Source organism: Tachypleus tridentatus, chromosome 6 (genome assembly GCF_004210375.1).
Source record: "Tachypleus tridentatus isolate NWPU-2018 chromosome 6, ASM421037v1, whole genome shotgun sequence".
Lineage (NCBI taxonomy): Eukaryota > Metazoa > Arthropoda > Merostomata > Xiphosura > Limulidae > Tachypleus > Tachypleus tridentatus.
This window is the reverse complement of record NC_134830.1, coordinates 94,557,114-94,573,687: the sequence shown is the minus strand read 5'-3', so window position 1 is coordinate 94,573,687 and position 16,574 is coordinate 94,557,114. Positions and strand designations below refer to the sequence as shown.

Sequence of the window (16,574 nt, the reverse complement as noted above, 5' to 3'; positions counted from 1 at the left end):
CTTATATGAACCATTATCATGGTTCATGATACAAAGCAAAGCAGTCACATGACTAAAAATTGCTTAAGACTTAATAAAGGTATCTCGTTGGTTTGGTTCTTTGTGTAAAACTATGATGTTTTTCTTACTTTCTCATACACATACTGTGTTTTTCTTTTAAATTATTTTCACCAAATAAAATTTGTTATAAAATATAAGTTTACTGTTTTGTGAGTATTGTAAAATACTTTAATCATCAAATTATCATTAAATATTGTTCTCATTTTCATTCTCTTCAAGCAATGTACATAAATAAATTGCTTAACTGGCTACTTTATTTGTAATCATGACATATTTAAAATTAAAACATTATCATCATTACTATGGAAGTAAAATATGTTTTCATTATTTCATTACTAATTTAATTGATTTACAGAAGATCAATGTGAAATCACCTCAGAGTTTGAAAACAAGCTATGGCAACTGTGTTGTGGTGGTATTTAATTGTTATTTGGAATTCATCCATCTAGTAAAAAATGTCCTTAAAACTTGTGTGATTTCTTTCTTGTTTGACAAATGAAGATAACTGGAAAATTACTTAAAAACTTAATCAATGTAAAAGAAAATAGGAAAATTAATACTTTGTTAGAAGAATGCAGTGGCTGAATAACACAAGATACATACAGCTTTTTTCTTTTCTTTTATTTACCAGTTGTAGGGTATGTGATATACTAATCAATTAATAAGTCTTTCAATTATTTGGTTATAAAATATTACTAATCTGATTGTGCAGCTCTAATAAAAACTCCTCTCTTATTAACTGAACTTGTTTCATGTTTTCTTACAAAATGAACCAACATAGTAAACTTACTTTCTCATAAAATGAAACTATAAATCCCCACACATAATCAAGACCATTTTCATAATCTCTAAAACTGTTAACAGACAAATGCCATTTTCACATAAAACCATTCACACAAACAAGGTCAAACTCTCCTGGCCTGAAACCACACAAGGGACCAGAGTTAACCTGTCAGAAAACGAATTTATACCGATGTACGATACTGATGATTATTATAATTATTAACATAAATTAAAGTGTAATCATATTCAACAAAACTTTACCTGATAAGCATTCTTGTGACTATAAAATAAACTTCACATTCTTCTTTGAACTGCTATAAAAAGATTTTATGCAAATAAAAAAAATTAAGTCTGTTTATTTGGAAAGCTATTGAATTTTAGAAAATCAGATTTATTAATCAGGTACATAGAGCTACAATATTTTAACATATTCCATAATTGTGCCAATTTTCACTGCAATACAAATATTTACAAAACTATTTTAGTACTATAACTTTAAATTAAATAATTAAAAGAATGTGTTACTTTGTTCAATATATAAATAACTCATGCTGAAAATCTTACTCAACTGAGAAAAATATATCTCAATATAAATGCAAAAAATTATTGTAACTGTTTTATATAACTACTTGTTTTTAGCATTTAACTGGAATGACGTTTTTGTGATAATTCAAAAGACACATTTTCTAAACAAGGTTAATTCTTTTACTGCCTTGGTTATACTATATAATAACCTTTTTGTTAACCTTGAAAAGTGATAGGGATTAAATATCTCATTTCTCAAATTTAACATATTCAAGTTTTATGAAAGTGATGAAATAGTGAAACACATTTCTGTAAGCACAGTTAATCTTAGTATACAAATGTTATCATTATACCTTAAACTCATGAAAAACACATAATGAGTACCAAAACAGCTTGAAAAATAAAAATAACCTATAGGAAGATTTTTTTACATAAACAAAAAATATATATATATATATAAATATATGCGTATGTGTGTGTAATTTTTTATTTTCAACTAAAATTATATCCTGCACAAAAGTTCATTCATACCTTCAGTAGTTCAACTTTCTTGTGATACATCAGCTCCTGTTGGTGAGAAGAAATATTTATATCACACATTCTTCTATCTGCATATTCATAAGCCTGTTTAGCAGAATTATCTGAGGAAGTTTTATTAATAAGCTGGCTTCCTTGTGTGGGATTGACGTTTCCTGTTAGAGATTGAACAAAACTATGGAATATAGGGGTGAAGAGATCTGACTGCTCTGATATCACATCATTACAATGGAATGTTCTCTGTCCTTCAGACTTCTTTCCAATTTCTTTAGTAGTACTGTCATTATTATTTGAAACACATCCTGTGTTGTCCAAATTTACAGGAGTTACTTTCTGTGTTTCTTCAGTGGACTTAGCATCAATCTGCATGTCTGAACAATCATTAGCAAGTCCAGACTCTTCCATTTTCATAATGAGTGACTTTGGGAATTTTTTGTAATCAAAATGTGCATTTTTATAGAAATTCTTTGTATCCATAGAACTTAAGCTTGATTCTTCACTTTTTTCACTACTACTTGAAGTATGACTTCTCCCTCTCACATGTCCAGTCACCCCAGCGAGTGATTTGTTTCTCTTTTTCCTAATATTTGTATGATAAACAGAATCTACATGTCTTCCATAGTCATAAGCTTTAAAGCTACCTTTCCAGATTGAATTATAGCCTTCATATGTAGCATGTTTTCTTTTAGAATTTTTACTACAAGAATATTTTATTCTTGAGTGTCTACTCTCATGTGCCTTGGAGCTTTTCTTGCTATGATTTTTCTTTACTGAATTATGAAATTCATCCATAACATGATTTTTATTTTTTTGATGGACATCACTCATGTTATTTCCTTTGTATGTTCTATATTTTCTGTTATAACAATATGTATCTTTCTTTTTAGGTGACTGATAGGCTTTGCTTACTTCCAGAGTTGAGGAATCTACATAAAAACAGGTGTTTATTTGCTGTAGTGTGCTATAAAAATAAAATCAATTTGTTAAAGTCCTTAGTCAAGCCCAAGAAATAATTTTTTTTTTTTTAGAATTAAAGAAGTTAATTATTATGTACTAGCAACATTAATTTAATGCAACTGAGTAAATTTTAGTACATGTGTGTATATATATTCCTTTTTCCTTGTAGTTTCTGAACTCTGAATCATGTCCACTTGTGGGAAACTACTGAAATGAATTCAAAAACTATTGCCAGTTTAATACAAGATACCATATATTTAAATATACAATGCAAGATCATTGATATTAACTGGGTGTTAGACACCAGTCCACAGATAGTTACTGTACCACCTTCTCTGGTTACTACTTTGTCAATAACTGATATATTGTCCCATTAAGATATCAGCCACTGATAACTTCTATATGATGACACTAATATACCAGCTCACTGAAAAATGTTTTTCTGTATATTAAAATATTACTTAGTAAGTACTGATGAGTACTGTGCTCTATTGTTAATGTAACTGATTCACAAGGAACTCCATAAAGAAAGAAAGAAAAATTCCATTATCAAAAAGAACATTAGCAAAAAATGAATTTAATTGTAGAAACTTCAGTTTTGTGGTTCTCACTTAGACATAAGACCATGTAATTTTGGGATACACATATAAGATTATTATAAAAACTTGATTTAGTATCATAAATAAAAGAAGGTGATGATCCCTCTGGAGGAACATGGTAAATGTGATTACTTAAGCACTAAAGGCTTTTTATAAAGTTTTTTTTGTGTGTGTGTTTTTTTTTTATAGCAAAGCCACAGCAGGCGATCTGCAGAGCCCACCAAAGGGAATCGAACCCCTGATTTTAATATTGTAAATCCATAGACTTACCGCTGTACTAGTGGGGGGCATAAAGTTTTTGAAACCTAGGCTTGTTCTAACAGAAATCATTTCTCTCTTTTGTCAGTTACTTCTGGTACAAATATTTCAGTATTTATCTAAGTTGCAGTGTTAGAACTTTCCTGTTAATTTTAAAATATCTCAACTTTCATATAACAACAAAGTATAAACTTAATAAAAACTATATAAAATCTACAAAATAAGGCTAATTTACTTTATCACTAATAGATAAAAAGCTTAAAAACATTTGAATCTATATTTTGGTCAACCGTAAAATAAATTAAAATAGTAGATAAACATTGTTACTTTTCTTCTTAACCTTTAATTTAAGGGCAAGAAAAGAGTAAGGCATAGCTAGTGTTTATAATCAAACATATTTCAATTGTGTTAAAATGCTGATTAGCAGTTTTTTCATGCCATAATGTATATTAATCTGCATTGCCATTAACCTAGGACTGACTGGTCTATACAAGATAATACAATATAAAGTATGATGAAAAGTGCTGTATTTGGATCTGACCCATGATGCAATCTTACCATTTTTCCTTCAAAAGGGTTAATGATGTCATTTGATCAAATACAATCTTGATCACTATCACATCAATAAAATGTATTTCATCATATAACTGTAATAATTAAAAGCAGGCTGAATCTATGGAACTACAATCTTTTAAGCTGTGCATAATTAATGCAAGATGAACACATTTTTATTAATAACCTTTACAATATACATGTTTTTTCAAACATATCCTTTAAGAGTCACTTTTTATTTTAACTCTTTCACTGCCAAATTATTATTTTTAACTAATGCTAATTGCCACATTCTTTTTCCTCATTAGTACTGAACAGGGATACATTACATAAAAAGTTTATAACTTCATTGCAAATGAACATATAAACATGAAAATTTCAGAGTTTGTTTGGAAAGTACATAGTTGGATAGTGAGCCCTGTTCAAACATCTCTGTTTCTTCCAGAGTTTCCCACTGCCACTAGGCATCCTGTTCTGAGCTGGTCAGTGGTTCAGATTCAGGTGGATATGGGAACTGTACCTGGGATGGAATTCCTGAACTGCTTCCTTAAACCATGGTTGCTCTTCCCCATGATTTCACTGACCTTCTCCTGGTAGTGGAACCACAACCCCTCAGGGTTTTAACTATACTTATTCCCTTAACTGCTTCCAATTTGCTTTGTGTGCATGATTTACTTTCTTCACCACTGTCTTCTGAGTCTTCTTCTGACCTTTTATACTCAAAACTGTCACTCCCAAGTTCAAATCTTATTAAATTATTTCCAAAATTTGAGCTGCAGTGAATGATGAATGCCTGCATGAAGCCATCTTGGAAACTTTGTTGACAAAATTCCTTCCTTTTTTCGTGGCCCAGACACAATACTAATCGCGTTATTAGGTTCATAAATGTGTAAAAGTCCAAGATAAACATCTAAGGTTCATGAATATTATGTGGGAACTTTGTATCTGTCCATAAAATGTTGCTATGTATTGAAAAATGAAGACACTATAAAAATTTGACTATAGTTGCAAATGGCACAAAGTAGTAAGATTGATTACAGTTGAATTTGGCAGCGAAAGAGTTAAGAAATTGAAAAATAAAATTACAATTAAAGTTCACATCATCTTTGTTCAATCATTTTCTCAAACAGTTTAAGAATGATGTGTGGAGAAAGTTTATAAAAAGATTTGTAAGAAGTACTGGATGCAATGGAATATCTATTTTACTACTTTTTATTTAATTAAGATCTTTTCACTGCTTAACCAATAAGTTAACTCTGCACAGTTATAATGCATGCAAGCCAAGTTTTAGTGAAAATTCTTGTGTAAGTTATAAAAATCCCATTATGTCAAAATTCATATGACTATTTTTGTCTTTGTATTGCACTTTCTCTTACTCCTTTTTAGAATAGTGGGGTTTTATCTGAACTTACCATTTCTCTTGTGTATATTACAGGTTAATTTTTTATTATAGTACCTAAAAGGTAACATCCTGCTAATGTCCAAGTCAATATGATAAGTTTCTCCTCCCAAGTTTTGAAGCATGTTTTTCATAACAAATACAAAATCTGAACAGATTAGAATATTAATAACTCTAGAATTACCATACTTAACTTTTAGAACTATAGCTTTTACATTTTCAGTGTTACCATCATGTAGAAACAAATATTTATAACTATATAAATCTTTTTGTTCCAATTTAATATTTGCAAGACTAAAAATTCAACCTGATAGTTACTACAGCTAATTAAATATATTGTTTTTACCTTGTTACTTATAAAGATTAGAATGCATTGTTTCATCAGTTGGGTTCTCTTATTGTTAATTATATATTTTGGCAACAATCCTTGTATTTTCTTACAAGATTTGGCTAATATGGGAGTTTTAGGTTAGTCCTAAATACATATATTAAGCTAACAATGCAAAACAATCTCTATAATAGTGTAAAATAAAGTAACAATACAGAAGTAGTAAATTTTACTGTAAAGACAGATTAGTTATTTGTCACATAAGTATTTAAGTGTGAATATTAAGAAGTGATAAAACAGTGTTGCCAAATGGCTACTTGTAGATAGTGTTGATTATTTATTTTCAGACTACAGTGATTAAAAGAAATGTAGATGTTAAATGCTGACAGTTTGTAAGGCATGATATGTGCAAAGAATGGGTTTTGTTTCAGAACTCAGGGTGAGCATACAATTTTAAGGAAGCCAACAGTAGAAATGTGCAATGTCTTGGTTGATTTTGAAGGTTAGAGAATATCCTAAATAGAGTAGAAACAATGGTTAGAGAGAAGGGTAGAGTGAGCAATAGCAGTAAGTTTTAAGAGGAACTTAAGATGTCATGTGCAAAATATAATGTAGCTAATAACGACTTTCAGAAATTTAGACACAGTACTAACAGGACTAAAAGCAATGAATTTAACTGTAATTAGCAGGTTCTGTTGAATAATAGATTTCAGAAGAAGAACTATGGGAGTTTGGGAGAACAAAAGGGACAAGTAGGGATGGGAATAAATGACATAAGCTAACATTTTTCTACCCTGAAAAATGTATTTCCAACAGATAATTACTTATTCTTCCATAATAACTTTTCTAGACTAATGCTGTTCTGCCCATCCCTATCATCAGTTTGAGATTAGGCACAAAAATTGCACCAGACATTGGAAGGATGGGTGAGAAGTGTGAGGAAGGTAAATATCTATCAGAAATATACTTGTAGTGCAGAAAATATTAATTTCCAATATGGCACCTCAAAAGATGGAGGGAATGATGCAAAAGTTCTCAAGATAAACACTATTTGGAAGGTAGTCAAAGAGAACCAATGGAGTATGACACCCTAATGTCTAGGGTCACATCTGTGAGAGACCACATCTTACTTGTATCAGGTGTACTCTTTCGTACCTATTGCAAAGATATATGTTACTATAAAGAATTAAGAGATGCACATCCAATCTAAACTTAAACATGTCAGATAATGTAGTATGTCTAGGGTACATCAGACCATATTTAGTGGGTCAAATCCAATCAAAAATCAGCAAAATTAGATATTTGTCTTCCAGTCCTTAGTAAGAGGTGGATCCCAACCATCTTCACCTCAATCCAAGAAAGCAGAATGGAAAAACAATTTCCATCTTGACAGCCTAGGTAGGGCACATGTGTGCATACCACATACACAGTCAGCATTAGGACTGCTGATAACTTGACATTCAAATGATGGGAGAAAGGGAGAATGCAAATGTGGTGGGTTAACTCCAGTCCAAAAACTAAGTGTCGCTGGGAATATGACCTATGGGTTAAGAAGAGGAGGAAGGTCTCTGCCAACCATATGTGTAAGGACTTACACTGGCTGATCCTGCACCAATCTAACATTAGACAACCTTGGAAATGACATTTAGGTAGTGGTAGGATGGATGGAAGAAAGCCAGTTAGAGTGGTGAAATGCAAGTGGTGGATTATTCCAGTCCAAAACAAGATGGCATTGGAAATTTTTCTTCCAGTCTGTGGAAGGAGGAGAGCACTCACCATCTAAACCAAAACACCATGACCACCTTACTCTGGATTGAGTAGAATCAGTCACACTCAGGAAGAAGTTTCCATGGTCAAACTGGTCCAAAAACCTAAGTGTTTGGTAACTAGTATGTGGCAAGAATTCCTGTATTCCATGAAGAGAATGGGAGGCAAAACAGTATAGAGTAAAGAGGAATGCATCACTGTGAGATGGTGCAATTGGTAACCATGAAACCCAAATTTGAAAAGCACGCTAGTCCCAGTTTATTCAATGAGCATCAGAGGGATGAGCAGTGATCCTGACACTACTTTATTCATGATAATTCACAAGCTGGTATGGTCTTGTGTGGGTCTTACTTATGAAGCATAATACCATGAGAACTCTTCCAGCTGTCTTGTGGAACACCTCATCCTTTTCGTGAGAGTTATAGACCTGTACAACTATATGGTTCATATTAAGTATACTGGACAGGTACCACTCACCACAAAGCAGGATCCAGGAAAGAAGACAGGCCCACTGAAAAGGAAGGGAAAAAAAAAAAGACCCTCAAAACAGTGTTGTGAAAAAAGGGGCAAAACAGAGGTTTCATTAATAGGAAGCAGGTAGACACATGTAAGACAAAATTGTGTTCCTATCAATAACATATCAACAACAAAGGAGCCACATATGATGTGATAACGCTAATTAAAATAAGCTCACCACTGTGGAAAAGAGAAAAATATGAATATCCACTGACAATCCCTCTGGGGAACAGTGAATAGCTTCAGAAGATAGGTGATTGAAAGAGAGAAAATATGTAACAAACATGGGAAATCATGTCCAAAAAAAAAACTAGAGAAATTTATAAAGGCTATATAGTGTGGGATTGTGCAGCAAAAGTTGTAGGTGGGTAAAGGCTATCTAAACTTCTCTCTTCAGGAATAGAATCCCCCTAAGAATGGGAAATGCAAGTAAGGTTCCAGGTAGCAGGTCATAAAATAGTTTACAACTTAGGACAAACCATGGCTGAAACCTCCTCCACAAAAAGTGTTGAGTCTGAAGTTACAGAAGTAATTGTGGATCAGTAGTAGACAGATACATAACAGCAGACATTTTAGTAGTATTATGTGAAAATGAAAAAGAAAGATAACCCACAAATACTAAGTAAGCAGGAAATATATGAGAACATAGTAAAAGTTGTCAAAACACTTTAGAATTAACCAAAAGTGTACACACGAATGGTAAGTATAAAGCAGAAACTGAGCATGACCACGTTGGAATGCCATATTAAGAAGTGATGATAGTACTCCACAGTACAGAGGGAGTCAGCTGCACTAGGAGGGTGCATTACATAACTCTTGGTGGACAGTTGTCACATGCTTATTTGAACACTACAGTGCAGCTATACATTGAAAAAGTATTTGATGATAGGTGGGAATATCAAGGCTAGTTGTAAGCAAAAAATGCAACTACAAAGGGCATCACAAGTCATGAAAATCTATTATGTGAGGAGAGGTAAGGTATTTTATGAGAAAGATGTTATAGTTATAAATGATTCTTTAATACGGCACACTGATAGCATAATCTGTGGGATAAATAAGGAGAAAGAATTAGGTTTTGCTATCCAGTATCAGGGGTGAAGAATATAACTGACAGAGCAAATAGCATTAAGTAAAGGATGCTAGCATTGATGCAGTCTTTTTCTTGCACACAGTATCTAATGATGTAGGGAAAGGTGGAATACATTTTCTTATAGCAAAGCCACATCAGGCTATCTGCTGAGTCCACTGAAGAGAATTGAACTCCTGAGTTTAGCATTGTAAATCCATAGACTTACCGCTGTACCAGGAGGGGATGGAAAGGTGCATCAGAGGAATTAACTGTTAAGCAGAAAAGACCAATAAAGGCATTTAAAGTATGTAGGTAGGTATTCAATGATTACTGGCACAAAGCTGCAAGGCTATCTGTGCCAGACAAGATGTGGTACAGTATAGGTATAGGGAATTAAGGTAAAAAGTAAAATATGTAAAATTAGGAACTGCCCAGAAGACGGAAGCAAGAAGTACACCCTTGCTGTCAATCACCTGAAGTTGGCCTTTCCAGTCCTGGGTTCAGTTCAAAAGAAAAATAAAAACTAAAATGTGTAAAATTAAGACATGCCAGGAAGACTGAAGCATCAAAATCAAATTTGCAGTCAGTCACCTGAAGTTGGCCTTTCCAGTTCTGAGTTCAAGTAAAAATAAAAATTTAAATGTGTAAAAGAAATTGTTAAAACATTAACATGTGTAAAAGAAATCAAGCTAAAACACTATAGAGTCTGATAAAAAACCTTAAATTAAGTGTAAAAGACAAATGGTTCTTAAAAATGTAAAAACATGAGTGAGATGGACAGTATCACCTGTAACATGGGCCAAAGTCAAGGGCAAACCTGCCTTACAAATATCTTTAAAATGTTATCGTCATTATAGGTTGTAAAGATGGCATGATAATAAAATGTAGATGATTGTGATCTGAGTGCCACATGGACCACACATTGGTGCAGCAGTACCAGATAAAAGGAAGTGGTGGGTTACAAAACTGTGACCAATGCATAGCCTTGCCAAAATAACCTCCTCTCTTCTGTAAGGAAGCAAGAGGGCCAAAGACCTAGAGAAAGTTTGATTTGAAAAAGCTCATTATTGTGTTGCTCATTCCAGGTTGCTTGCCATCTGGTGTACAGTCTGGATTTGATAACTGGACCATAGTCCATGTATGGAATGGGTGCTGGGATGATAAATCCACAACAGACAGCTCATTCCCACAAATACCAACATGACTGGGAATCCAAAATAATTGGACAGAGATAGATGAGAGAGAAAGATGGGTCAGTTTGTTTTCAATATTGATAAGAAGAGGGTGGTGACTATCATGGAATGATTCCAGGACCAATAGACAGCTGAGTGAGTCTGTATATATTGTACAATTTGTATATTGCATTATTTCAATATGATTTAGGGCAAGAAAGATGGCACACAATTCAGCAGTGAAACCAGAAACTGTGGGGGGGTCTGTGTGCCACAATCAAACTGTCACAAACCATGGCAGAGCCCACTGAGTCATCCAATTTGGAACCATCTATACATATAGGAATGGATGGATCATATGAAAGATGTTCAGCAAAGAAAGAGCAATATTTCCAATCAGGTGTATCTGCTTTCCTCAGATGACTCAAAGATAGGCTACAATTGGGGACAGTAATTTGCCATGGTGAAATAGGCTGATCTGAAGAAACTGCAATGTTATTCGAGGATAAATCCAATTCTTCTAATTGTGCCTGGATATGGAGACCTAAAGGAACAATGGCAGATTTTCTGTTATTAAAAAATGTGGTCCATTGTGATTGGAAAACACAACTCCAGGTAGGATGCTGTGGTAAGGATCGAAGTTTGGAAGCATACATTAGAGACAGTTGCAAACGGTGAATATATAGAGGGGGTTCATGAGATTCCACATACAGACTTTGCACGGGAAAAGTACGAAAAGCTCCAATGCAAAGCCGAAACCCCTGGTGATGGACAGAATCCAACATTTTCAGTGCTGAGATTCTGGAAGAACCATAAACCACAGACCCATAGTCAAGTTTGGATTGGACGAGGGCACAATAAATTTTGAGCATAGAGTATCGATCTGCTCCCCAAGAAGTAAAAGAGAGGACACGGAGAACATTCAATGCTTTTAGACATTTGATATGAAGTTGCTTGATGAGCAATATGAAATTTAATTTACAATAAAATACAAGACCTAAGAACTCTGCCTCAGGGATGACAGGAAGTAAACATTATTAAGATGGAGTTCTGGATCTGGGTGGATTTCCCGTTTGCGGCAGAAATGTATACAAACGGTTTTAGAGAGTGAAAGTTTAAAACCATTTGCTGTGGTCCACTTCAGTATCTGATAGATTGCAGTTCATAGCTGCCATTCAATAAATCTCATGTTTGATGATTGACATGAGATGTGAAATCATCAACAAAAAGACCGTTTGCAACAGTAGGGGTAGCTTTTCACTGATGGCATTAATCTTTATAATGAAAATGTGACACTCAAAATACAGCCCTCAGGAACTCCAAGTTCCTGTGGGAAAAAATGAGAAAGTGTTGAGCCGACAGTAACTTGGAATCGGTGCTTTATTAAGAATTGCTTCATGAAAAGTAGTAAGTTGCCATGCAATCCATATGAGTGAAGGTCTCGTAAGATGCCATATCTCCATGTTGTATCGTAAGCTTTTTCTAAATAAAAAAAACAGTAACAAGATGTTGTCGCCTTAAAAAGGCTTCTCTGATTGATGTTTCAAGGCAAATTAAGTGGTCTATTGTAGAGCGTTGTCTTCGGAACCCACACTAAGTAGGTGAGAGGAGGTTGTTTGATTCAAGAAACCAAACGAGGCAGGTATTGATTATTCTCTCCAAAATCTTACTGAGATAACTTGTCAAAGCAATTAGATGGTAATTCAAAGGAATCATTAGATCCTTCCCAGGTTTCAAAATAGGGAGTATGATAGCTTGTGGCCAAGCATCAGGATAGACATTTTCCTGCCATATCCGATTAAAGACAGCTAAGAGAATAGTAAGAGAGTTTTGGGAAAGGTGGTGTAACATCTCATGATGTATATTATCAGGTCCAACTGATGTATTGCCAGACCGATGAATTGCAAGTTTGAGTTCCATTAGTGTCAGCGGGCGATTGTAGTCATAGAAATGGTCAGTTGAAAAGGAAAGAGGCAGATGCTCCACCTGTGTTTTAATGGATGAAAAGGAAGGGGATAAGTTCAAAGAGCTAGATACACGAGAGAAGAAGTCCCCAAGAGTATTGGCAATGCTCTGTGCATCTGCAACTATGTGGCCATCAGATATTAAGATAGAGAGGGGGCAGAAGTATATCTTTCACTCACCCTCTGGATCTTATCCCATATAACTTTTTGTACTAGTGGTTGAAGAAATGTTGGAGGTGTATTCAATCCAAGATTCCTTCTGGCTTTGATGTCTAACTTGCCGAGTGTGTGCACAGGCTTGCTGAAATGCAATGCAGTTTGTGAGCGTGGGGTATCTTTGAAATTTATCCCAAGCACATTTCTGAGATTTTTGTGTCATAGAACAGGCAGAATTCCACCAAGGATGGGGATGCTGTTAGGAAAATGTTAAAGTTTTAGGGATGCAATGAGTAGCAGCTTGTATAATACTGTTGGTTACTGCTGCTATACAATCATCCATAAATGATTTACATAAGATGGCAGGATCAAGTTCTGAGAGAGTAGTGAAATAAGCCCCAGTTGGCCTGGACCAACTTCCACCAAGGTACATGGGTCAGGTGGTACTGATCATGGCCAATCTCTTGTAATATGATGGGAAAATGATCACTACCTTATGGATTGATGTCAACCTCCCAGGAAAAGTGAGAACAGACAGAAAGATCTATAGCTGTAAATGACTGACTGGGTGCATGAACATATGTGTAAGAGCCAGGTTGTGGTTCAGGAGCATTTGCCACCCCAGAGAGGATTATGTCCATTGAAATCTCCCAAGATTAAAAAGAGGGTTGGCAGTTGCTCAATGAGGGTATTGAGGTCTGATTGATTATAATGCATTTCAGGTGTAAGGTATAGAGAGCAAATAGTGATGGTACAACCCAAGTATACACGGATAGCTACAGCCTCCAAGGGTGTGGTCAATTACAGGGACCAGATGGGCACATGCTGATCAACCAGCAATGCAATTCCTCCATGTCCCCATCCTACACATAGCCTGTCATTCTGGTATAATGAATAGTGTCGGATAGTAACTATATTTGTAGGCTGTAGAAATGTTTCCTGCAAAGAAAAACATATGGGATGATAAAAGTCAATCAGATTTTTGATGTCAGTCACATTTGATAGGAAACCTCGATAGTTCCATTGGATTAGTGTGGCTATGTGTAACTATTTCAGAGGAGAAGACGGTAGAGTTCTTCTGCTTACAGCTGCATTTTTTTTCTTTATTGGATGTGGGCCTATCACCCTCTATGGATCCTGCTCTAGCTCGAATGGTCGGGTCTGAATTTATCGGTACACGTACTGATAATTGAGGGTGCGGACAAATGGTTTGTTTAGTTTTTGGGGTATCAAGATAGGGAGACCCCATGGAAACATCTTGATTTGAAGAATGTGAAGTTTGGCAATGACTGGAAGGTGTGGTCAGGACAAAGATGGAAGGAGACACTGATTTGTGAACTGTGTTGATTTTGGGAAGTGTTTCATTAAGATTTGCTGGTGAAAATTGTGTAGGGGATAGGGTAAGGTCTGTTTGGACTCCTACTGTAGTAGTAGAACCCGTTACAGCAGCATAAGTTCTGAATGGAATAGGTAACAATAATTTTTGAGCTTCTGTGTAAGTGCAATTTTTAACTGTCTTGAGACATTGTACTTCTTTTTCTTCTACCCATTTAGGGCAAGAGGTGAAATAAGAAGAATGCATACCATTACAGTTTATACAATATGGTTCAAGTTGGCATTCGGTGGCATTATGGTCTTTACCACCACAACAAGCACAGGTCAAAGAACCACAGCAAGATTGTTTTGAATGACCAAATCACTGACAATGGAAACATCATACAGGATTTGGAATATAAGGTCACACCTTACAATTCAGATATCCTGCTTTATTGTGGTGGGAGGATATGGTACTGTAAATGTTAGTCTTAAAACATTTGTTGGTTCCAGAATTCCATCTTTTCGAGTGAAAATTTAGCATACTGCTGTGACACCTTGGCCGGTGAGACCTGCAAGGATCTCTGATTCGGGGACAGTCCTTAAATCCCTATCAACTGTGACTCCTCTGGAAGTATTCAGAGTGAAATGAGGAGTAACCTCAATGGGTATGTCTCCCAAGGCCTTTGATGTCAGGAGGAGTTTGGAATGCTGTGATAAAGATGTTTCTACTAAGATGTCTCTTGTACATAGCTTTTTAACCAATTTAGGGGAGCCAGCAAGCTCTTCTAAGCTCTTCTGAATAAAAAATAGGGACATCTGCCCTAGAGGTTTGTCACTTAAGGAATGCAAAATTAGGAATCACAGGACAGATTCAAGTGGTGAGTTAGGATGTACAGATTCAACAATGCGTGGTCATTTTCCAGTAGTCGGGTTTTTCTCGATGGTTTCAAGTTGCGTTATTTTTGTTGTTTTAGAAGTATCCATAATAAATAGAAAATTTTTTGGTGCCCACTGACCCCACCCACCATGAAGCCCTACAAAGGGACACACTGCAGTGCCTTAAGGGCACTGCAGCAATGCCATGGTTTCGCGAGCACTATAGCCGAACACCATTCTCAGACATATTGTCCACAACACCTGTTGTGGATGTACTATGCTGGTACTCAGTTGACCGTGGCCCAAACGGACTAGCCAATTGATCCTGGGGAAGCCACCTCAAGACTGCCTGTTTACAGGAATTCAAGAACAAAGTGGTGTGTTGGAGTTGGACCCCTCAACCACCAGGATTCTCTCCTCCCCTTCCCGGGTTACCATACACGGCAAACACACAGGTGGATGTTTAGATCCCAGAGAAGGTAAACTGTAAGAACAGAACCTTCTCTGGGAGGTCCCCTCACCACGTACAGAAATCCACATCAAGGGGGGCATTTAAGGAAACAGATCATAACAGCTTACTTAAGTTTGGGATACTGTTGAGACTTAATTGTGGAGATGAAATTATAAATAGGTCAATAAGGCTGTATGCTAAGTTTGGGTTAATATGAAAAAAAGGTAAATTGTCTGGATGGACTTGTGGGATCAGTTTAATGAGAAAAGGGGAAGTTTTTGGTTTGGATTTAAATAGGATAGGGGCAGACTTGTTTCAAACAGCTAATAATTCAGCTCTGAAGCAGCTTTATACTAGGATTAGAAATTGGTAATGGCCAGAGTAAACTAAATGAATAAAAAATGAGATGTATAGAAAGGTATAGTGTAGAAACAAAACACAGAAGCAGTTTTAAGGGTTGACTAAAGTTAATATTGTGATGATAAAAACAAAAAATAAAATGGATGACCTTAGAACAGATTTGATTACATGTAGATAACCTTCATGACAAAAATTTCTTTGAGATAAAAAGTGATAGGTTATCCAATAAGGATACAACACTAACAAGAGGAAGAGAAGTGATTTAAAATGTAAAAGGTGAGTTACATCCTGTTGAAGTTGAGAATATCAAACCTAGAAATAGGAATTTTGAATTTATTTGGGTTTCTGTCAGCAGATATCAGAGAAGAAGGATTTCAGCTGGAACTTGTTATAGACCACAAGATAAAACTGATAAAATTATTGTGAGAACCTGTACAATGAGGTAAATAATTCAGCTGTTAATAATATCATAATTATAGGGTTTTTAATTTTAGGCATATGCAGTCAAGCCACAAGGGTTTAGTTTGTCTTGAATTTTGTGCAAAGCTACTTGAGGGTTATCTGAACAAGCTGTCCCTAATTTAGCAGTGTAAGACTAGAGGAAAGGCAGCTAGTCATCACCACCCACTGCCAACTCTTAGGCTACTCTTTTACCAATGAATAGTGGGATTGACCGTCACTTTATAATGCCCCCACAGCTGAAGGGGCAAGCATGTTTGGTGTGATGGGGATTCGAACCCACGATCCTCGAATTAAAGTTGAGTGCCTTAACCATCTGGCCATGCCAGGCCAGCCACAAGGGAGACAGGCTTTTCAAAACTGTTCAGGAGGATCTTCTTCACCAACTGGTCAGAGAACCTAGATGGAACAATGTTATTTTAGACTTATTGCCAACTTCTAGTGTAGAAATGGTTGATAAGATAGAGAT

General features: G+C 35.4%; 1 protein-coding gene across 7 annotated transcripts in view; it reads right to left on the bottom strand.

Moving 5' to 3' along the window:
* The window catches only part of LOC143253078 (uncharacterized), a 32,258-nt gene that overhangs the window by 9,451 nt on the left and 6,233 nt on the right, over positions 1 to 16,574 (bottom strand). For 6 of the 7 annotated variants that reach the window (XM_076506282.1, XM_076506283.1, XM_076506284.1 and 3 more), the window contains 2 exons: positions 1,900 to 2,831; positions 1,105 to 1,157 (listed from right to left, as the gene is read on the bottom strand). In XM_076506282.1, the coding sequence (XP_076362397.1) occupies positions 1,105 to 1,157; positions 1,900 to 2,831 (985 nt within the window). The remainder of the gene's footprint in view (positions 1 to 1,104; positions 1,158 to 1,899; positions 2,832 to 16,574) is intronic. The other variant, XM_076506289.1, reaches the window with a different exon arrangement.